This window comes from Antrostomus carolinensis, unplaced genomic scaffold (genome assembly GCF_000700745.2).
Source record: "Antrostomus carolinensis isolate BGI_N321 unplaced genomic scaffold, ASM70074v2 scaffold7317, whole genome shotgun sequence".
Taxonomy (NCBI): domain Eukaryota; kingdom Metazoa; phylum Chordata; class Aves; order Caprimulgiformes; family Caprimulgidae; genus Antrostomus; species Antrostomus carolinensis.
Window position 1 is genome coordinate 8,147 of NW_010329430.1, and position 25,049 is coordinate 33,195.

General features: G+C 36.5%; 1 protein-coding gene across 1 annotated transcript in view; it reads right to left on the reverse strand.

The window, feature by feature from the left end:
• The window catches only part of LOC104528521 (PR domain zinc finger protein 5), a gene marked incomplete at its 3' end in the record, with an annotated part of 48,703 nt that overhangs the window by 134 nt on the left and 23,520 nt on the right, over positions 1-25,049 (reverse strand). Inside the window, exons 6-11 of the mRNA XM_029086102.1 lie at positions 23,391-23,512; positions 20,982-21,061; positions 14,957-15,041; positions 13,493-13,650; positions 8,260-8,353; positions 3,281-3,441 (exon numbers count right to left, since the gene is read on the reverse strand). Of these exons, the coding sequence (XP_028941935.1) occupies positions 3,281-3,441; positions 8,260-8,353; positions 13,493-13,650; positions 14,957-15,041; positions 20,982-21,061; positions 23,391-23,512 (700 nt within the window). The remainder of the gene's footprint in view (positions 1-3,280; positions 3,442-8,259; positions 8,354-13,492; positions 13,651-14,956; positions 15,042-20,981; positions 21,062-23,390; positions 23,513-25,049) is intronic.

Below are 25,049 nucleotides of genomic sequence, written 5' to 3' on the forward strand. Positions count from 1 at the left end.
AGAAGTGAAATATGGAATATTTTAACTGTATTGACACTGACCACTATTGTCTTCATTACATATTTTATACCAGCACATCATGCAGAGCTTCCAAGGAATTAGCTATAGGTGTTCTTTCAATTTTCTTCTAAAATGTCTAAACAAATCTCATTATTAAAGGCAAAATAAACTGGCTTTTCAGTTCTTAAGTTTACTATTTCATAAATAGTTACTATTAAAAATACCCAATTCACCTTTGGGCATTTTTATGATTGCAAGAATAAGAACCTATTTTTCAGTTTGATATGTGTGACAGTAGTTTCTAAACTAGCAAACAATCATTTGGTTACCTAATAAAATTAATCTTAATAAATGAGTATTTTTAAAAGCTTATAATTTCACAGAATTTTATTATTTTATTAAATGTAGTGAAAAATAGTTTACCTAACCTAGTATAATTTTTCCTGCTGCAAACTTGAACTGAAGCTTTAAAAGGTCTCTATGGAGATTTGTGCATATGATTTCTGACTGATTGTCTCATAGTTCACCTGAGGTACAACAGACAACAACCCTCCAAAGAGCAAGTTCTCAGTGATTTCAGTCAACACAAATTGCATGCTGGATCCTATCTAGTTTGCAATAAATGCTACAGTCAGATTTCATTTAGGGAATAGATCATGGGAAGTATATTGTAATTGTCTCTAACACTAAATCATGCACTGAACTTGTCTTTCAAAAATCAAACTCTTAAGGCTAGAGAGCCTTGCTAATATAAGAATAATCATTTCAATATTAAAAAACAAACAAAAAAACCAAACTCTCCCATCCAACCTGTGTGGCCAACAGCAAGACCACCTCACAGTAAGTTACAAACATGCATTCTCATTTTTCACACTGTACTTTCAACAACACTCAATTCTGAACTGAGGATTTATCAGTCTACTGAATAATATTTCTTTGTTACTGTGACTGCTCTTCTAGTGGAGAATTTTGGACTACTTCATTTATAAGTGTTAACTGACTTTAAATGGGATAGGAAAGTTAACACATTAAATTATACATGCAGTTGACTATTTGGGTTTCAAGCTTTGCACATGACTCTTCAGATAGGGAAATTAATTCTTATTTTTATGAAAGACATTAAAGTGACATAAAATTCTTCATTACATCATAAAAACCTTATCTTACATAATACATATCATGCTGCAGCTAAAGGAAGAGCGAATATGAAGATATCATTTCAATACTGGACAGACTTGCATAGGTTTCATTCCCTGACATTAGGACTATGAATGTTAAACTTCTTATTAGCCTGGAGTTCTTTAGAAATCACTTTTATCTTTAAACAGTAATATTGGGGGATGCCAGACAGATAATTCATTCCAAACAATCAAAAAATAAAATTTCCAAGAACATTACAGCTACAGTGCCCACAAACTTACAGCTAGTCCTAGTCAGACAGCAGCACAAAGCAATAACAATTACAATTAAAAAGGAATGTCAAAGAAAGAACAGGGATATATGATAAATGGTAGCTGTTCTCCATTAAAATAGAAATACATATATGTATATGACCATTTTTAATGTGAAATAGTAAGTCATACTGAATTTTTTAGAACAGAATCTGAGGAAAATTTTAAAAATGTATGCAGAACTCATCAATAATTCTAGGTAATTTTTTTGATTTTTGTATCTTACAATCCATCTTGGCAAGATTCTTCACAAAAAGTTAATCTGAAATCAACGTATCAGTATTGTAGGCTAGGTTTGTTACTGAAGTAATTAAAACAAGTAGATAAGGATGAAAAGGATTGTGTGCCTGAAAAGCAGTCTGTTTTTTCTAAACAAATCAGTTTGTCTAATCAAAGACATCATACCCTAAAGTATACCCAAAGACACCCGAAAGTCTTTCTCTCCAAGAAAACAATTAGAAAAAAACTGCAATTTTATTTTGTATACCCTTTATTTTTGAGTTCCTTAGACCAATATATTCAGGCTTGAAAAACAAATGTGCTTTAATACTCCTTATTCTAAAAGTCATCTAAGAGAAGAGAGGAAGAATATCCTATAATATCAAGTTCTCTCTCTATTACAGTAAAATTCAACTGATTTCACAGGTTGCACAACAACTGAGGAACCAGGTTATTTGAATCTCAATCATCTTACAGTACATGATCTGAAGTCCACAAACAAGGCAACCTCATGTCATTCTAGTTTTTAAGTACAGGTAAAAATCTCCCACTAAGCGTACGTGGAAGAAATACATCGTGGTTACACAGCTATGTCACTCAAACACAGGAAATTTTATTTTCCAGCAACTATAGTTACTAAGTAACTTAATGTATATTAAATATGAGACAAGCAGCATTAAAACAGACTGAAGGCAAAGAGACAGCAAATGCATTAACATACATTTAATGGAAGATTAAGACCTTTAAAAGAGCACAAAAGAAACCAAAAAGACTTTGTTCCTAGTTGGTTCCATTAATTTTTGCAATCTGCAGACAGGTTAAAAATCAAACACAAATTAAGGAGGCAGTGCCATCCATTACATGAGAGAACTCAATAGTTTGCTATCTGCCAACAACTTGGTTTAGGCTCCAAAGTCATGTACTAGTTCCCACACCTGTAAGACATGGTAGGGTTGGTGAGACATTGACAGACTCCTTCACATTTTTTCCCTCAATTTTAGATATAAATTTTGTGTTATAATGCACAGCACTCACAATAATCATGTGTTGAAAATACTGTACCAACTAACTTGGTTACACTCAGTTTTGTTATTACAATTTTACACGCATATATGGAGTGTATACTATATAGCACATAATATAGGCATGATGTTTTCCAACAAACTCTCACAGTTGGCATTTGGTGGCAACACTCAAGATGATTTTCCTCAGCAGATTCAATCTTTATTCAATAATTTTCTTCACATTCCTTCCCTGTAATGTAAATCTTACCTCTGGCTAAACTAGCGAGCAAGCTTTCTTCTAAAGTTTATCTCAATTCCATCGCAGAGATTGGTGGAAAAGGGTACGGCAAGAGCAGTACAGCAAGTCCCATCCTGCCACACACCTGATGCTGGAGTACCTACACTGGATTTATACACATGCACCTGCTGCAGATTCTGCACACCACCAATAATCCCACCATTGCAATAAGCATTTTAGGATGCTAAGCACCACCACAGCTGTCTACTGAAAAGCCAGAAATGCAGAAGCCTCAGGGGATTTTATGTTTAGTCACAACCTTACAGACACAGAAGGAATGAATATACAATAGAACTGATTCTACTCACTTTTTTATGACTCTTCAGGACTGAGGGTGTCACAAAAGCTTTGTCACAGAGATCACACTTGTATTTCTTATGTCCATCATGTACAACTTGAATATGAACATTTAATGTGTCCTTTCTTTTGAAAGTAGCATCACAATGATCACACTTGAAGGTTCTCTCACCTTATAAAGAGAAAAACAAGGTTTAAAGGTACCAGATTTTTGTGGAAATATACTAATGCTTATTGTTTCAGAAAAATGAATAAAAACAGCAAAGACAAATGAGAAGCTGGGTCCTGAGAACAGAGAGAAAAGAAACATCAGGTTAAAATTTCATGGGGAAATTAATAAAGTACACATGACAGCAACATAGCCAGAAATGTGAGATTCAACTCTATAGGCAAAAGTGAAACGGCAACCAGTGGAAATGGCTTCCAGTGAAATGAAGCACAGGTTTTAACAGCACCTCCAGTAACAAGACTCTCTTTATAGCAACAAGCAAAAAGATAAAATAGGCTTCATCTTTTGAAATTTAAATGGTAAGAGACATCCTCCTGATTTTAAATGAATTCTCAAAACAAGGAATACACTGTATTCTGAAAATCTGCATCCATCTTTCGAGAGAGAAAAAAAAAAAAAGACGTGATCCTTCAGATAAATCATTACAATGAACCTCTCTCTCCTATTTGTTAACTTCTTAATTAGAAGTTATATATCTGCAACATGGTTTTCATTTGGGAATCCACAGTATAAACTGGAAATCAGGTGCCCATACACCAAAAAAAGCGGTTACATCACAAAGAAAGACCACCATCATCTAAAGACTCTCCCCCACTTCTTTTTTTTTTTCAGGACAGAAGTCTGTTCCACAGTCTTCTGATCCACATAAATAAGATGCAGACGTTAATAAGCACAAGCTGCTTTTTTCCAGTAGCACTTACAGAGGTATTCTTCTTTCCTTGCTATAGCTTATTAAAGGATAAAATCATCCCAGCCTTGGTCCCAGTGCAAGGCCAATATTAATGGAAATTGATTGTAGTACACTGCTTATTAAAGCCCATTTGATGCTACATGTTGAAGCACCAAAAACCTTTTTTTATTCATTATACATTATATATGTAATATATATAAGTGAAGTTTATCAATACAGTGGTGCCTCAAGTATCCACAGGCATTCCAAAGCCTAGATAACCTGTTTCTCTCCTCGTAAATCAACCACAACTATCCCCCCGCCCCTCCCCAACCCTCTCTGTTGGCTCGGAAACAAAAGCAGTTTTGTCTTGGATGACACTAAATATGCTAAAAGGTATTAAAGTGTAAGTTGTCTTATCCTAAAATACTTTCAGTGTAGCTATTGAGAAAATTTCCAAGGTCAACAGGGATGCAATTTAATATGCTCTTATATGGAGGTTTAACACTGATACAGCTTCTAACTGTTCAGTGAATCACTTCAGTCCTCATCTTGGGAACATGAGACTACACTGCTAACAAAAAGAAGTCATTACTATTTTTACTAAAGTAACATGCACTTTTCTACTGCTTCAACAAAGGAAAAATAGTCAAGTAACTTATTTTAAAAGATATGACATTTGTTGAGCTTCAGGAGGATTTATCCTTTTTATCCTGAAGTTTTGTTTGCAGTCATTCCTATCAATTTCAGTACTGTGCTTCTATTATTATTTGAAAAGATAAATTACTTTCAAATAACAATAAAAATAATAAGGTAGTAAAAGATCAACCAGTTTTCATTAAAAAAAAAACCCCAAAGTCAGCAAATCTCAGAACTAACATACTGTTCCACCATATCTCCTCTGTGTATACATGTTACAATGGTCTTCAGATACGTACAGTTTCAATGCCAAGTATGTATTTAGCCAAGTTCTCCTTCAGGTTGGCAAATTTTTTCAACATGCAAAGCAATGAGAAGCCTAGAATTGGGTATTTTTCAAATGTTATGCTGGATGAAGTGCCCACTTCTGCTGACTTCTGTAGAAGGGGCTAATTAGTATTTCTCTTACTAAGAAACATTCTGCATGTAGATTTGTAGTTTGGAAAGCAAATATAAAGGATGATGGACTTCTCAGCAGATGCAGTGCTGTTCAGTGCATGTCACCACAATCCTAGACAACTGTGTGATCCATATGAAAATGCTTATGGGTTACTCATTCTTGTTAGCCAGGTCTCTACCAGCCTCATGAGCCACTGTGAGCTACAGCTATCACGTATCATACATCCTTCTTAAACACTACAGCTGCGAATAAAGTGGTAGCTCCAGCACTGCCAGTGACATAGTAAGAACACAGATACTAAAAGTATTATCAGTAGCATGCCAGAGAGAAAAAGCTTGCCTGACTCTCAGAAGATAAGGTATATTTACACAGCTAGAACCTGGGAGAGAAAAAAAAGTTTAGATTTTTTTTTTTAAATTATTATTATTCGTTAGACAGAGAGATTTCATCTTGAATTTTGAAAATTATATCCGTGACACCTTTGCCAATTTCAAGACAGAAACACCCGAGAAGTGAGTTTATGAAATATAATTTTTCCCTGTAAATTAAATTTGCAAAATGAAATTTAAGACATTCTACAGCATTCCGCAGAGTGCCTGCTTCTAAAACAACAATGGGATACTGAATTTAAATGAATATAAGATGTAGGCTGAACTTCAATTTTTTCCTAGAAGTTTCAAGCTTCACAAACACTTTTTTCTTTCCTACAGCACAGAACAATAAAGTCAGATAAATACATCTAGAGATTCTGTTTTGTTTCTCTCCTTTCTTTACAGCAACAGGTATATTTCAGTACTATTAGAGGGACTATCATCTAGCTGTAGCAAGACAATGTAATTCTGAGTTATTTCAAATATGAGAAACTCATTATCATGGCAGCACAACTTGTCAGTCTCAGGTCATGAAGAGAGGAGTTCTTTCTACATTTCTTCACTAGGAACACAAACTCTTCTCAGACAACAGCAGAGCCCCTTGTTTTAATCATAGCCTTGAACTGAAAACTGTTTATTCTTCAGTTCATCCTAGTAAAGACTTTCACTTTTCACTTTGCTATTGGTCTGTCAACACTCCTTGTATAGGACTACAGACAAGAGAGATTCACTATGACTATAAAAGCTTGGCTTATATTCTGCTATACTAAGACCTCCTTGTTAAGTTGGTCAGTTGTTGGATTTTTTCCTCCAAAGTAAGAAAAAAAAGATTTAAAAATCTTCCCTCTGATTAGTAAAACCAGCAAATATTATTGGTTTAAGGCTTTGACTCATTTTGGAGGCAAGTTTTAGCCAAGATGGCAGAAGTTATCACCCTCATAGAATCATAGAATCTCCTGGTTGGAAAAGATCTCTGAGATCATCGAGTCCAACCGTACCTGTCCACTACTAAACCAGATCTCTGAGCACCTCACCTACCCATCTTTTAAACATCTCCAGGGATGGCGACTCAACCACCTCCCTGGGCAGCCCGTTCCAGTGCCTGAGAACCCTTTCAGTGAAGAAATTTTTCCTGACATCCAACCTGAACCTCCCCTGGTGCAACTTGAGGCCATTTCATCTTGTTCTGTCTCTAGTTACCTGGGAGAAAAGACACACACCCGCCTCGCTGTATCCTCCTTTCAGGCAGTTGTAGAGAGCAATTAGGTCTCCACTCAGCCTTCTTTTCTAAACACCCCCAGTTCCCTCAGCTGCTCCTCATCAGACTTGTTCTCCAGCCCCTTCACCAGCTTCGTTGCCCTTCTGTGGACACGCTCCAGGGCCTCCATGTCCTTCTTGTAATGAGGGGCCCAACACTGGACACACTATTCAAGGTGTGGTCTCAGCAAGGCTGAGTAAACACCTACTCTGTTGCTCAGCAAGACACGCCTCTTTTTGCACCAAGGAAGACCAACTAGACCATGTCTACGCCACTACAGTTCAATCCAAAATATTTAATATTTGATTAAATAGTAGTGGTTCAGGAACAGCTGAACCTGTCACAAATCACAAGCCTAACAAAGACCTCAAATTATCTGAGCTCCCACCCGTTTGAAAAAAAAGTCAAAGTATATGTTTTTAGAAAGACCTTTACCCAAGGCCTACAATACTGGGTACTGTGAATTACTGCTTTTGGATATCCTGCAAATGCTTAGTTCACTAAAATATACAGGTTTTTAACCTTTTCCCCTCACCATTTTTAACACTTAACATTGGAAAATGTTTTACAAAACTCAATGCTTTGTGAAATTGTAGAAGCTTTGAAAGATAATTGTAAAAATTGTTCTTTAATAATTCACCTAACAGAAACACTGCTATACTGGATTAAAAAAAAGAAAGATTTCTGGGGTTTTTTAATTATATCAATGTAAATATTCCCCAAATCAAAGCAGTGTCTTCTAAGCTACAAGGTTTTTAGACCGTGAATATTTTCTAAAATCGAAATTGCTGACATTCACATGATTGAATGGTAGTCCAGGGCTCTATTAAAGACAGAGAAAATTCCACCAAAAATAAACCTTTACACAGTCAGTTAAAAACCACTACAGAATGCCAAGAACAAGCTACTCATGAGGGAAAATGGCCACAGCATTCCTCTGGGCTGCTAGTTCTATGCCTGAGGCAGGAAGCATTATCCTGGACTGGCACAAGAGAGAGAATCTCAGTTTCAAGCTCTAAACAGGATTACCTACAAAAGCTGAGTAAGCCACCAAGTTCTCTCTGCTTCTATTTTGCCTTTCTTAAAATGGAGGTAACACTATCACACTTAATGCAGAAAGAAATCTCTAGGTTTTCTACAGAATATTTGGATTTGCATTAAAGTGTATTTAAAGACAAGGTTTGAATATGGCTCTGAATTTTCTAACTCCCTGGGGTTAGAGTTGAATCTTAATACTAATTTAACATAGCAAGTTGCATAATGGAGCAAGGTGCCATATGTCTGGGTTGGGTTTTTTTTTTTTTTTTTTCAGTCAAATGTGAGAACTGAGGAAGTTCATTTTCCTCTCCAACTTAACACTTACTGTTATGGATTAACAGATGTCTTTGCAGAGAGAATGGGGTTCGGAACAAAGCTTTGCATTCCTCGCACTGGAACGGCCTCTCTTCAGAATGGGTCTGCAGATGAAAGACAACATGTCAGAGGAAAGTCTCAGGGAAATCAATTAGCTGTCATTACAGTAATTATAGCTAATTTTCTAGACTGGATTCAGGAGGGGATATCATAGCAATTTGAAATACCAGGGGATGAAGAATTAAAACAATCACTCGGCCATTATCCAGAATCCTTAAAGTCAGCATAGCAGCTACCTTATAAATGTACCTTCCCAGTCCTCAGAAGTGTTACATGAGGTGTGCATGTAAACAGAAACAAAAATAGAGAATAAGCATGAAAAAAAGCTCAGTTGCATTGCTTCATCAGTACTAACACTGGCCTTAAATACTAATATGAATAAATGCTTTAAAATTAAACAAATGTACACAAAACCATTTTTCTGAGGTAAGTCTGAAAGTAATACTGATCTGATTATTTCAAGATAGTATCTAAAATTTGGCAAAGAAAATTTCTCAAATCATGAGAATAGTCTTACATATCCTTATTTCAGCTTCTTGTATCAAAAGAAAAAACAAAACCAAAAAAACCCCACACAAACATTAGTACTGAGATTTTTGCTCGCTGTAGAAAAAAATCATTGTAGCTGAGAAACAGCCTCAAAGCCATAAATAAAATAAAAGGCTAAGCTTGGGTGAATCTCTCCAACTGCAGAGTTGCTGAAGCAGGTTTCTTTTCTGGAGCCTGGGAAACATCCAGCTTCATTCTACTTTTGTAAATTTCAAACCACTTTCCCTGTTTTCTAGTGTTACTAAGTGCTGTCCCACTGTAGATAGTAAATTAATCTGTACAATTTATTACCTATCCAATTTCCTACTATTTTTGCAAAGAAAAGCAAGTTTTTAAAGCGTCAGTGACTAAACACTGTATTAGCTCACAAGGACTTTAAGCAGACGCTGCTGTGCCAAGAGGAAAAGGAGGTGGGTGGACAGTGTTTTTTAATATGCACAAAATTAGATATATGAGCTAATATTGTTGACTAAGGTGAAATATTAGCACAGTACACATTTATATAATCTGTTTCTGCTGTTCATAATGCCATAGGACATTTACAGATAATCCTTAAACTACAGAGAGAAAAATAAAAAGGGACTGTGGGGAGTCAGGTTAATTATTTAGATATAGACTGAGGGCCTTGAATCTAGACCAGTTTTAACAGAAATGTCCTCTTACATACACAACAGTACCAAAACATTAGAGTACTTGCAATGGTATGCAAAGGCTTGGGATTCAAAGTCAATTCCTTGACCTCAGCCTATGTCACTTAAAGCAAAAAGGCAAGTGGAGCACCATCAAACGTGTGGAATATATCACACATGACATAAAATCTGCTGAATGTTTCAGCCCAGCTTCTACAGGTTTCCATCACAGTCTGCATTAGTTGACACGCTGCTCGCCAGTGTCAGCAGTCATGCCAAGGATTGACAGGACATGAAGAGACTGAACTACCTTCTCACCTCAATAGGTGGTTCCTCCAGAACAGGGTTGAGACATATTGACGAGACACTGTGGGGAAGCTCGCAGTGCTGCTGTCTGTGCTGTACCTGTTCTGTGGATAAATAGAAGGGTTCAGTCTCTAGGGCTGTCAATCTGGCACCTTTCACGAGCGCAAAATTAATGTTGTTTATTTTTTTAAAAAAATGCCCTGTTTTAGAACACACATCACGTGAGTGATAGTTCTGAAGAGCACAGCCATTTGTACAGAATTCCTTTCTTAGCATCTCCTTGACAGTTCTACTAGTCTTTTGATCAAAATGCAAGTATTCATCTGTACATCTTAACTTCTCACTCCTACCTAGGCATAAACACATGCAAGGGTATACAGATCATCTGCCTTTTTTATGAATGGTCCAGAAACAAGCTAGGTCTGTTACAAAAAGCCATGCAAATCTTAATAAACAAGCATATTAGTTCTAATACTGTCCTTTTTTTATCCAGATCAGAGATGGCTTCCATTCAGAGCATGGGACAGCCATACAATCAAAGCAACCAAGGATGGGCTCTTATGGAATACTTCATAGCAGCCTTTCCTACCACAGCATTTGTGGAGGCTTAAACCCAGACCAAGGCTACTTACTTCCAATAGAGAAACTGAGGGAATACAGTTGTTTCAATTCATTATGCTCCCTAGGACCAAACAACCCTGGATTAACCATAAACCCTTTAAAATCCTGTTGTCTGCTGACCTATTTCTGCTCACTATCATATCCTCATATTTTATTCTCTGAATTCATCCTCTATACATATCAACAAAGGAGCAGATGGAACAAAAACTTTGCTTTCTCCCATATGGAACTAATCTGCATTATCTAGCACAGAACGTGCACCTTCATCCAATCTAACCTAAGTGAAAGGTGACTACTCTTATCTGTGGCACAACCCAATGCTACATTTGCCTCTTGATTTCATACTATTCTCTTTCCTTGTCACAAAATGGATCACTTACTCATATAGTCTGAGCTCTTCCAAGACACCTGAGCTAGTTTTACAACACAGAACACTTCCCAGTGCTGACATCTCCAAGCAAGTGACAAAGCAAGCTTGCACATGCAATTGTCATTCTTGTGTGGAGAAGCAGCACACCAGAGGTACCACAGGAAGTCTAACAGATCCTGCGTCTCAGGTCTGTAGTTGTAAGGACATAACAAGCACTAAGTTAGGGTTCACATCACAATGCTCCACTGAACAGGGCAGATATACTCTTAGCAACTCCACTGTGTGTCTCCCAGTGAAATCCTGTGAAATGTGAGGAACTAATCTCCTTCTGCGCCTTTGAACTGACCCAACATTCACCCACATCTGAAAGATGTTTAAAAGTACATGTTGCAGGAGTAATGCTTATTTTGATACTCCATCACAAAATCAGATTCAATAACCCCCATAAAGGAATCACAGAAACAACAGCAACAACAAGTTTCCATCTGAAATATAAAATAAGAATCCAAAGGCACAAAATGTATATGTATCCTGTTTCTTACTATAAATAAGAAGTATGTAGCTCTGCTGTAAAACCCAAAGAAATTTTTTCAAGCACATCACTATCAAACTTGAAAGCATGTTTTCTGTTAAATGCTGTTGATTAGGTGATTTTAACTACTATACCCATCATTCGTACCTCAGGTGTCTAAGCTCCCTGCTACTAGCACTGCATCCTAGAACTCAAAAAAGCACTGAAATTATTCAGAGTCAAATTTTTCTCCCTCCAAAAGAAAATGAAACCTAGGGGGATGCCTTAAAGGAATACAAACCTAAAGAATCATTAAAAATCTGAGCTGAAGAAATACACAGATGTATGACACACAATAAAGGTTTAACTTTCCACTGTTACTGGATCAACATCCCTGTGAAGAAGCAAAAGAACTATCATCCTCTTCCCCCAGTATTAGTGCAGCCCTCCCAACATCATAGCATTTAAAACTATTGTGGCATCCCAAACTACCATATCCTTAACTTAAACCTTACTATTGGTTTTGTGTATACACTTCCATACTCCCCTCTCTCATCTACTACCTCTCCTTGTTTACATTGTTTATTCAATGGAGAGAAGCATGTCTAAAAAAGCAATTCAGGACATCCATGTCAGTCTCCTGTCTCTCATGCTCATCCCTTCACTTAACAAGTGAAATTAGAGACCTAAATGTGGATGTGTGAATATTCACAGCTGTTTGGGTAAACTTTATGGAAACACAGGAATAAGTTTCTTTCATTATGGGACAGGGTTGATTTACAGCCAGTACTATGTGCAAACATGTTCAGGAAATAAGTATTCCAACATACTTTAAGGAATTCTGTCAAAATTAGGTACTCACTAAATCTGTCTAAATTTTAGTATTTTTCCCATTAAGTGGAGCTTCTAATCCTTGCTTATGCTGGTGGTGCTGCTGCTTTAAAGACAGAATTGGGTCAAAGTGTTTACTCGTTCATACTTAATCCTGAAGTCCGTTTTCAGCCCAAACTCCCTACCAGTCATCAACTGCAAATTAACATAAGGAAACATGTAAAAAGTATTCATTTAAATTATAGAAGTATCTTTCCAAAGAGTATTTTATACATTTTCCTCAGAATATATCCAATTTGTGAGATTCTGTTCCATTTTCTTAATAAAGTCTAAAACATCAGCTATAACCACAGTATACATGGGAGCTAATCTTGTCCTTCAGCAGGCTTCTGCATGCTTTCTGGTTTAGGCAGTCACCACCATTTCACCCTGCAAGAGGCATTATTACTACTCTTAAATGATTTATGGCTTAAAGTGCAAGAGATGGTACAAAGATCCTGCGCCAGATTTCCAGATGGCATATAACATGAGCCAAACTGCAAAAGACTTGTAAGTATGGGAACATCAGTTTCAGTAAAATGGGGAAAGAAAGGGGTGGTACTTAAAAAGAAATGTAAAGAAAAAAAAGAGAAAAGGGTTCCAAACACTGGACATAAAACCAGACAGATTTTTTTATTATTATTTTTTTCCCTTTCTTTTTTACAGTGTTGTAATTCTGAAACAGCACTCATGGATATAGCCTTGCCATTAAAAATATAACCCCAGGTTAAAAATAATTACAGGAATTATAGAAATTAGGCCAAGCAGATTTGAGCTTAAATCAACAGAAGCAGAGCATCCCTTCATGAGCCTGTTTTTCAGGTAATGTCTCCTCTGATGCTGTTCTAATGTTTGAACACTACCCAATGCAAATCCAGTATAGTTTGAAAGCATCTGCTACTAAGTCCAACAATGACTGCAACAAGACTACACTTCGTTTTATTCAAATAAGGTATTTTTAAAAAACAAAAATTTGAAGACACTTTAGATCAGTTGAATTTAACTTGATAACCTAGTATTAAAAAAAAAAAAAAAAGAAAAAACACCAGAAAAGTCAAAACTGGGATTTATTTGATGCTTTTAACCAAGCAACTGTGATTTCCTTCTGCTTATTTCACTTTTTCTTTTTTTTTTTTAACTAGACTTAGTTTAGTATTTTGAGATTTTGGATATAACAAAGAACACTAAAAAAATACATTCTTCAATACTTTAATCCCATGTTTATAAGCATGCCAGAGCTTAATGATGAACCACTTTAAAAAAAAAAAAAAAAATCTGCAAATCTGAGGCTGGCAGACCTGTAAACAACAACAGCAGAGTGCTTTACCTTCTTGTGATTCTTGTAAACATTTCTGTGGGCAAATCCCTTTCCACAAAGCTTGCATTTATAAGGTTTATCTTCACTGTGTATTATTTTGTGTGCAGTCACTTGATCAAGTCGTTTGAAGGACTTATTGCAAACCTCGCAGGTGTAGGGGCGTTTTTCTGCAGAAAATGAGTGGGGGGACATTTAATCTCCTGTTTATACAGGGGGAGAAGATGAAAGGCAGAGACAGTCATCTCCTCAGAGAGATTTTTGCAATTAAGTCAACCCAATTAAGATTAAACCAATTAAAAAGACATCTAATGCCCTTTATGTTAGACAGTTAAGTCACTTCACAAAAGATGAGCCATGGTGTATCTCAAGAAATTGGCACATTCTTTGCAATAATCATTGCTAAAACTAAATTCTGATTAATTAGCTTAAATCAAAAGAGAATGACTTCAAAGAGGAAAACTTTGTTTCCAGATTACAAATGTGAAAGAGGGCATGACAGTTTAAATGTTTTAAAACTTAATTAACAATATACATATTAGCTTCCAAAACCAAAAGTTCCTATGCAAAAAGCCTTAATGCTTCAACCGGTGACTGCAACTTAACTACATAATGCTCATCCAAAAGTGTCAAAAGCAAGCTAGGAGCCTCTGAGATATAGATTATGTGACAAGAAAGAAGCTTTTGGTGCAGACTGATATCAAGAAAATAGTTCAATTATAAGCCCGTGCAGCTGTAAAAACCTGCATTTTGTAAACACTAATGTGTTTGACAGAACAACGTTTGTGTTTCTATTGTGTTGCTTGATGTTTCTGATCACTGGTGAAAGATCTAGAAACACTAGGTTGCAGTGATCAGAAATCCTGGCAAAGCCAATTTATGTCATACTGCTAAACCTACGGACAGGCCACTCCCTGATCACAGTGGCCTGTTCTGGCAGAGGACAGGCACAATGAAGCAGTTGTGTGTGGGCTGTGAAACGCTGGGGAGTATGACCTGCTTTCCTCTGACTGGAAACTATGTGCGCATGGGTCCACTACATATATACGAATGAATGTTTCCCTTTCTATCACAGAGCTCTATCTGACAGCATACCCCAGCTCCCATCCTCTTCTCTTCAACACGAAATTTCAACCACCAGTTCTTCACCTCTTCTATAAGCCAAAGAGCCCCATCCCATCCCATGGGCCATCTTTTGCCCCATCCCAGCTAACTGACATCATTTACCCCAGCCAGTGTGAAAAAATAGCTTGACAAAGCAGCAATAGGAAGAAGACTATAGCATTACACTTGGATTTTTGAAAGGCTTGGAAAGGGTAGCTCAGATGGTTTCCTTGGAACCTGAGATTTGCTTGAACAGCTCAGGACAACACACAATTCATCAAGCCTTCTATCAGAAACTAATTCAGTTAAAATTCATTAAACATTAAATACATACACACATATATATGGGTTTATGTTATTTTTGTACGTTACCTGAATGAGTTATCATATGGCGTTTTAGTTGGTTAGCCGAAATAAATTTCTTGTCACATTCCTGACACTCAAAGATCTCATGGACCTGCAAAATGCGTGTTTAATGATAATTAAATATGTGTCTCAAACAAGACTGCACAACTTACATGTACAGAAATTCTCTAACAGATCATAACTATTTCTTATAGCCAGTAGCTATACTAATACTTATGCATACTCTGTGATTTCCCCCTTCCTAGCCCCTTGGTGAACAACAGTATCTCTCAAAAAATAAATATTCATAATTGCAAACAAACAAAAAGTCACTAAAACTATATTTAGAAACACAGGTTATGCTAATTTGCAATATCAGATCCATTGAATATATCATTATTATGAAAGCATTAAAAAAAAAAACAGATGCAGAATAACTTTTTCAGAACATTTCCTTCTAGTCAATTAGACATAATTAAAAATAACAAAGTAACTACTTCATAACTGTTGTAAGAACTTCAAAAAATTAGTACTATCAAACTTTCAGGATTGCTTATCTTAAAAGCTTTTAGAGGCGAGACAATGGAGGGGAAGCAGTGTCTCTTAAACTAATTAGTTGGGTTGGGTAGTTTTGGTAGAGGGGGAAAGGGCTACAGTGATGGCTCCTGTGATAAGCTTCAGAAGATCCCCTGGTTCCAAGAAATACCTGCCCCAGGCCAGGCCAATGAGCACCAGAGGAACACCTCTGCAAATCCATGTTTGTGAGGGGAAGAACTGTCCTGAAAAGAAGGAGGTGGAGAGAACCTGGAGGAGAGGCCACTGACCTGAACAAAAGACGACCATCGGCCTAAACACAGAAAGAGCTTCGTTGCCAGGAGGACAGAGGAGGAGGGGGAGGACAGAGAACCTCAGACACCCAGTTCAACCGCAGAGAGTAGGAGAAGGTAAATTAGGTCCCTGCAGCCCATGGAAGTTCAATGTCAAAGCACATACGGACATGTAGGCCATGGAGGACTCCACACTGGAGCATAAAGCCAGACCCAATGGCAGGTGTGACTGAATTAAGACTCCTGAGACACTCAATGCCAAAGCAGGGGTGGACCCCCAGAGCTTGGGGGTGAGGAGGTGTGCTGGACCAGAGGCCCATCTGTAGCCCATGGATGTCCCCATGCCAGAGCCAGGTCCATGACTCCATGGGATACCCGTGTTGGAACACTTGTTCCCAGACTCTTTGCAGCCCACAGGAAGAACTTCATGCCAGGAAGAGCAGCAATGGTGAACTGACTGCAACCCCTATTCCCTGTATCCTGTGCCACTGCGGAGGGAGAAGGTAGAGAAATTGGGAGCAAAGTAATTTCAGCCCAGGAAGAAGGGAGGGTGTGATGAAGGTCTCTCAAGATGTGGTTGTTCTGTCTCACTATCCTACTCAGATGACTGGTAACAAATTAAATTGATTTTTCTTCCCCAGGTTGAGTCTGTTTTGCCCGTGACCGTAACTGGTGAGTGAGCCGTCCCTGTCCTCATTGTAATCCATGACCCCTTTGTTGTGATTCCCTTCCCATCTCACTGGGTGGGGGGACTGAGTGCAGGACTGCATGGTCCTACCGGTGGGTGAAACCACCACAGATGTAAATGCAGTCTGCATTAGGAGGATTTTCAACATCTCAGCATAAAATATCATCAAGAACTAAATGCTGGAAAAACAGATGAGGTAGTTGAAAGCTTCAACTTCTGATAGTCAATTAAAAAAAAAAAGAAAAGAAATCCTGTTTTATTTATTCTTCCCAAATATCACATACACAGTTCTTCAGTTTTTTGGAATTGCAGCCTTAGACAACAAAACTTCTGGGTAGAGATCACATTTCATAAAGCTTTTTCGGAAAACTCTATAGATTTTCTGTAGGAGAATCTAGCAGCTAAAAATAACAAATATCAAAGGTTCAAAACTCTAATGAAAAACATTTGCAAAAAGCACAGTAAAGAAGCTCAACTAAGACTTTTCATAAACTAAAAGGTAGTTATGCCATTTCCTACAATCTATGCAAAACTGCACACTTTGGACAGTGACACTTAATTAAATGCTCAGACAGAACCAGGTGAGAAGCTCAAATGATCATTCATTCTAAATATTCTTTTTACCCAGCTGCATTTTGAATTAATTTCTCTTATATGCACACACAATCTACTACTCTACCCTTTCCCAAAAGATCTAAATTTTACTTAGATTGTTGAGTGAAGTTCACAAAATTCTGCAAGCAAGTGCTATGAGAATCCCCCTCAACACAACTATTTGAAATAACTTGCAAATTATTCTTAACCATAATATTTAATACACCAGAACCCAGACTGTGCTTTAACACTATACAAATGTCTGGTTTCAACTTCTGAGCGTTGTTTAATGAACAGTCTCATTTAAGACCTTTGTGTCAAAACAGCAACTTCCATGCATGAGCATTAGAAAGCTACAGCTATCAAATATATATTCTATAGCTGTCACTCTTTAATCAATTCTTTAGAAAAGTGCATCATTACATGGTAAAACAACCGAAATATAGCAAATATTTTTATGAATAACGATATTCAAACAGATTTTCATTTTAAGAACACTTGTTAAGTAACATGCTCTATGAGCATACAGGCTGTAATACCACAGGCAAGCACTCGTGCAATGATTTATTCATATAACAAAATCAGTCTCATTAGGGGGCTGTAACAGCTATCAAAGTAAACCTCTGTTACATTAAAGTCAGAACATACTTACAATTGCTTCATAGGCATTTGAAGAGCTAAACCTTCCAATAATGACTTGGTAAGTGCTATACAAAACAGCAAGTTATTTTGAACAAGACTAATATATGCTCAGATAAATACACTCCTCCACTTAAAAACTGAAATTTTTCCATGAGGTCTATTAAAAAGCAAAAGGTCCTTCAAAAGAGTTTTAGGGATGAAACTGAGCTAAAAATTTGAAGATACAAATAATCCATGATCAGCTTTACCAAAAACTAATTTGAATTTCAATCTAGCACTCCAAGAACTAGATGAGACTGTCTGTTGGAAGATAGTGTTTTGAGAAAGCAAGGATATAAGAATGTTGCATCCAATTGAAATCATTAAATGTTATTGACAATTTTAAAGTGGTGTTCAAAATTTGGTTTCTTCTACATTTCTATGGCTTTCATAGTGATTGTGAAAAATAAAGATTGCACAGCAGAACAAAACACTGCCCAGTGTTGGACAAAAAGGGCAGGAAAAAATCCAGAGAGATACTTGGAACTGAAAAAAGGCAGCAGGGGTGGCGGGGGGGGAATCACAGATGATGTTTAAGACTGACTCTCCTCACCATAATTTGCAGGAAGTCCATCTCTACACTAGAAGAAAGCTAAGAAAGAATCAAGGATTTTTCAAAAAAAAATAAAACACTCTCAATCTCTTAGAACAAATGATGAATAGGATCCTCCTTAGTTCTGTCATTCTCTTGCCAGCAGACTGTGCTACAACATGCCTCTTCATGGAGTCTTACAGATTCATAGGAAAAAAATCTGCCAAGAAATCCAGAAGGGCAACAGCACAAACTAGTCTTGCCAATGAAGCACAACCCTGCACTTCATATAGGCATTTGTTTTATGACCTTTTCCAAAGTTAAAAAAGCTTTACTGCCTTACAGTCAAAGGTGTCCTCAATCTTCTTTCTTAACAGGAGGATTGATTACTTTACCATTGAAAACACCTGCCTACAAGAGACAGGAACTCACCCCACAGCTGTACAGCCAGAAAGACATACACCCCCTTCAATCTACCTATAAGTACTCAAAGTATAGCACTATCAATTCTGAATGCATCATCCTGGGAAAAGAAAGCAGCAACACTGGGATTTGTTTGAATTTTTCTTCCCTTTCCACTTACAGAAGAGTAGAGCCTCACCAGAGAGCCCTGGCAGGCTCATGTATGAGCTCATATATTCACATGTATGTGCTCACGTTTAAGTTCCTCTGAACAATTCAAATCCAAAACATGAGACAACGATATTCAAAGGTACAAAAGGAACCCTTTAGAAAGAATCTGCAGCAATGAAGACAACACTCCCCTCACTTGTTTGCTCACTATTATCATCGTTGAACAACTGTATTTTGCATTTTACATAAACTTCAGAACTTGGTATCAGAATATAATTCAGATGGTATTTCATTCGCTCTGGCAGTAGACATCACAAACCTGTAGAAAGGAGATTTTACAACAAACTTTTTTGTTCTATTACCCAGTCTTCTGTAAGCTCCTGTACAGCATTTTGTGAGCAGTGTTTGCTGGGAATTTTTTTTTTTTTTTTTTAATACTACCATATCACTTCACAGCCCAAATCATGGACTACTATAAATATTAGACAGAAGGATGTCACTTTACAATTGAAAGACAAAAGAGATCAGGTGAATGTAGACAGAATGGAAAACAAAAAGATACTGATCACCACAAAAAGCATTTGTTTGAATTTTTCTTCTTATCATTGGATCAATATCATAACTGTTGTAAAAGCTTTGCATGCAACATGCAGGAGGAGGGTTGTATTATGGTAAGCAGAAAATAAAAAAATAAAAGTAGATGAGACTCTTCTGGGTAGGACTGTAATCACTAAGGAAGACAAGATCAGAATCCAAAATTATTTCCACACTCTGAATGAAGTTCAAAAGCACTCAATATTAAGGAAGGAGAAATCAAATGCTACACAATGACCAACAGTTTACATAGCACCGCAACATAAAACATTAATCAATCTCAAACAAAATATGAATAACGAGATTGATGCTGCTGTTTGAAAGCACTGTCATTCTGAGATGTATTAGTAGACAGATTCTCTATATTAATAAACTCAGGACAATCATTCCAGTATACTTGGCAATACCAAGGGCTCAACTAAGCATCAGTGTTCTTGTTTGGGCAGCTGACTTAAAGCAGCACATAGGTGAAAAAGTGAGAATCCACAGCAGAAAAAGCTTACTAAAAGAAAAACTAGTTTGGAAAAACAGATGCATGAAGAAAGGTTGTGATAACTCTGTTTGTACAGGTTGGGAATTGCACACGGAGTTCATAACCAGAAGGTGCACTGGTATGTAAAAACTGCTACACACAGCAAGGCATACCACAATTTGGTCTGAGTAGTAACAAAGTATAGCCCTGCAAAACAAGAAATGCAGGGCATAGTAATCCAAGCAAGGAATAAAACAAATTAAAAAGGGCCCCACCATTTCCTTTGCAACAACATATTTTAATTGATATCATCTATATCCTCAATGGATTCAGATTGTAACCAGGGCATTATTAAAGACTTACAGTTAATCTGATAAACAGTACAATGTAGCTTTTTGTAAAAACAGAATCTCCGGGGTTTTAGTGATTTATCAAATTAATCTTGCAGGGACTTCCTTTGGGTGTAATGGTTTCAGAATCTCATATTAATAGTCCATCTGTATTTCTATACGAACCTCCTTATTTCCAATAGATGCTTTTCCTACTGTTAACCTCTCCTGTTCTGGTTATAAAAGATTACATGCATAAACAAAAAGACACTAAAAATCACTTTTTGAATAAGAAATTGTTTTACTACTGCATAACTAAATTCCAAATAAGCACCTTTACTGGTATGTCACAAAGTAATACAAAAGATCAATTGTATTTTGTATGTAAACTGAAGGCTCATGAAACTATTTTACGGTATGTGTGTATCCTACTATTACATGACATACTTTTACACTTGGCTTAGTATTTAAGAATGCTGAAGAACAGCAAGCAACTTCTACTTCATGTTGAAATGCGTAAATGATACAAGCACAAGCATCTCTGTATTTGGTAAAAAAATGCATTAAAACCTTAGGAAGATTTTTGGTTTAACAAATTGTGATTACAAAAATAAATATCCACAATGAAATACATTGGTTTTGTAACCATGAAAGAGATTACCCAAAGGTTTGCATTACAACAGCTTTCAAGTGACCTTACCACCACAGTCTCACATCTTAGTGAAGTCAAAGCCCGCTGTGGGTTAGCCTTCATTTACTGACCTTTCGATGCTCTTGGAGATTTGTTGCTGAGGAACATTTCTTATTGCACACTGAACACATCAGCTTCTTCCTAGAATTTCCTGAAACAGAAACAAAATACCACGAACATCTTAAAAAGGAAGTGCTAAGAAAGAATCTAAATATTTCCACTGAGTCTGTGACTTATCACAGGTCATTTGACTGACATAAGATTTTTACATTTGTATCCCATCTTCAGAGCATTCCATATCAGTTCTCTGTGGGTGTCCAAAAAACCAGTTACTGATGGAATGTAAATCAAGAAAATTAGAACAATAAAGAAAAAACCACTTCAAATAGATGTTAGAACACATCACCGATCCAGTATGACGAGCCCAATTCACAACTATGAACAACTCACTTGATAACTGAACAGCTGATTTCTTCCAAAAGTCAATACAGGAGTTTGTGCAGCAATGACAAAAAAGATCCCAAACCGAAGTAAAACCCATTATTTCTTTATTCAGAAAGCATTAAGCATTCTACTATATAAAATAATGTATCATTAATGGTCTTTAACTGAACAAGACAGGGAAATTATATTAGCAGCAGATCATTAATTCAAATCTCGTCCAAAATGTAAATTACAAAGCAAGCTACAGGTCAGCTACCAGATATATTTTCCTTCCCTTTTCACAGTTGCTTTAAAAAGTGACAGAGTATTTAATTGTGTTTATCTATTATTTCCCTTTTGAAGTTCATTTTAGTAACCCAAAAAGCTGATTTATTACACAACAAAACCACCACAAACCTAATTCTTTGTTTATAATTACATGCCCACGCAAGATATTTCCTAGCTTATGTAGAAAACATTCCTATTACATTGAACACTAAAAACAACAGACACGGAACAAAAGAGGAGTGGAGTAGTGCTTAGTCAAGCACAGATGAAGTATGGATCATAAACAAACTCATTACGTGGCTATCAGCTCAGTTTTTCAGACTCTCAGCATCCTATATCCTTCCTGCTCATGCTGTCCTAAACAATTCATATTATGTTGATTCTTTTTCCTACAACATACCCTGTCAATTGATTGGTTCAATGCTTAAATTTGTAGTACAAAGAAGTACTTAATCCACATATGCATTTGCTGTTATAAAAATTAGGATAACTATTTAAATATACTGATATACACATAAATACAACAATACACTTAGTACTTCAACTTACAAGAGCATTAATGAAACCTTTTCAGAGGAGAGAAAGGTGATAGTCAGCATCCATTCATAGCTTTGCATAAAGGGCAACACACAAAAACTTTTCTACTTTCCCTTGCCTCCAGGTAACACAAGGCAGAAAGTAATTCTAGAAGTGCCCCTCAACAGTAGTAGGTTATTTTACTTCCTGCACTGACACCAGTTGTGATTTCTACGACTCCCAAGTGGTAAAATAAAAGCTCTGCTCATGGTGCAGGCAGAGCAAAAATATCCTCCAGGCATTGACTCTCAGTCATGTTGGGAGTGATCATTCAAGAGAACTGTGGAATTTGTATACCGCTACATAACTGACCAAAGCTAAGCATAAACATAACAATGCTCATTGATGAAAAAAATTCTTACTGATACTAAAAAAAGGAGATAATCTTTTATAAGAATGGTTATAGAAGGGTTTCTGCACAGTGTAAGAGTTTGGCAGAAGACGGAGACTTCATGTAATGAAAGTCTTACAAAGCATCTCAGTGCTGTCATCGTCAACTAAAGACTGTTTTCTTTGCACTTTGGTATTCTGCTGTCCCCACACATACTGATCTTCCATTGACATTGAGAAGGGACATGCAGAGAGAGCAGAATGCCAGAACTGAGATCTGCTTTGTGGACCTGAGAGCAGTATTTTGCCCTTTCATGAAAACAGAGTGAAGTTTGATTGAAAACTATTGATTCACAGTGCACAGATATAAAAACACTAGGGTCTAATGGGACTAGTGGATTGTCTGGTCTGGCTTCCTGCACAACAGAGGCTATAGAATTTTATGCAATACCCTCATCAAGCCTAATCGTTTGTGAAGCATGTCTTCCAGAAAGACATCTCATTGTATCCTGAAAATACCAAAAGATCAAGAACTGGCCACTTCCTGTAGCTATTTGTGCCAGGGGTTGATTTTCCTCACTACTGAAATGTTTTGCTTTATCTATTGTTTGCCTAGTTTGAATTTCCCCAGATTCCTACTACATCTTCTGCAGTAGACTAATGATTCATCTGCTATACAGTAATTTCTCCCCAGGGGGAGGAGGAGCAGTTACTCTTGCAATTATTTACTTCTTAATTTTCTTTTTGATACAAATGAATCCATTAAAAAAGAAACCAAAGATAATGTTTACTCTGATTTGCAAATTTAAGGCTAGGAACATTGCTTTTTTTTCCCCCCAAAGAAACATTAAACTCTTTCTTACCACTGTGAACATTTTCTTTATGTTTTTTCAGGGCATCCTTACTCTTGAACCTCTTTCCGCAGCTATCTGCCTTGCATACGAATCTGGCATCCCCTCTGCACGCCTCCTTGTGCTGCTCATAACTACATGGGATGACCAGTAAAAAAAAAAAAGAAAAAAGAAAAGCAAGACATAAAGCAGTACCTACAGAAACCAGACATGTAGCAAGTACTCTGAGCTGAACACATGCTGCAATGCAGAGTTCCAAGGCCACCTCATGCATTACTTACAGCAAAGAGGAAGGAAAGCATTTGACTTCTTTCACTGTTAGGATTCACATAAACTAAGAAGCTTGAAAGCTAACATGCAAAGGGAGGCCAGCAATGATATGACAGCAGTCCGGTAACTCGGACACAAAACCTCGATTCTGAGCTGAAGGACGTATTGCAAACAGAGCACTGAAAACTTCTGGAAGAATCTCCTGGGCTGATATTTTCTGTGCACTGAAGTACACTAAATAAAAACAAACAAACAAACAAATAAAAAATTAAAACCACAAAATAAGGGGAACATTCTAGAACTTACACAGACTTGCAGTAGCTAAAAAACATATATAGCTTTACAAATCTTTAAGTAGGCAAGTAATCTATCTCATATGTGAAGTCTCCTGGAATTTAGTGGGACTAATCAAATACACAAACAGCAAGAGTCAGGATCATACCGCTGTATCCTCATATAGATTAATCTTACTTTGCACGATGTAAAAATTTACTTAACTAGCTATACAGTACAAATCCAACTTCTACTACAGACTAAAAGCAACAAGTCTAAGTTCAAGAGAAAAATATTTAATTGCCTTCACCAAATATTTCTCTGCTATGTAATTTTATTTCTTTCCATGAAATAACAGAGTTCATCTAGAGCTGCCAGTTCTAGGAATATTCACATTATTCAGATGTAAGAAAGATCAATGTATTACAAAATAGCCTTAAGTGCATTCTATGCAATACAAGTCTCTTTCCAATACAAGAGTTGGATTAAATGTACTATCTATAATCACTTCAGCATCTCATGTACTATCTGTAATTAAGTGTATAATAAAAAGTGATATTTTTATTTAATTGCAAGCAAAAAAATAAACAACAAAAGCCAAAAACAGTTATACTTTTGTACAAAAGTATAATCGTAAGGTATATGACTTCAGTGACAAAACTGTGTATTAACACTGTCAAGGAGAGTAATGATGTGCCGATGTGCTCTTAAATCTCATGCCTTTCACGTTTCTACTTGTTGTTTTTTTTTTTTCCCATCACCGAAATATTTAATTAAGCAAACATGAAGCATTGTTTTATTGTTTTTCTTCTTTTTTTTTTTTTTTGTACTTCTAGATCAACATTTACCTACTTCCAAATCTTACTTTAGTTCTGAAACTAGATCCATGGCTGAAAAATTACATCTCCCAAACTACTAAGTAGTCCACTGATGGAGACCAGCAGTTTTGCACCAAACAGCAGCTCTGATCTGGTCTACAATGTATGATTTTAAAACATAAAAAGATTGTGACATTTTTACAATTCAAATTGAAGTCTCCAACAAATGTAAGAAAATAACATATTAAAAGACTAATGTAAAGGTAAGGGTACAAATACATAAGCATAAAAATTAAAACTTAAATTGTGA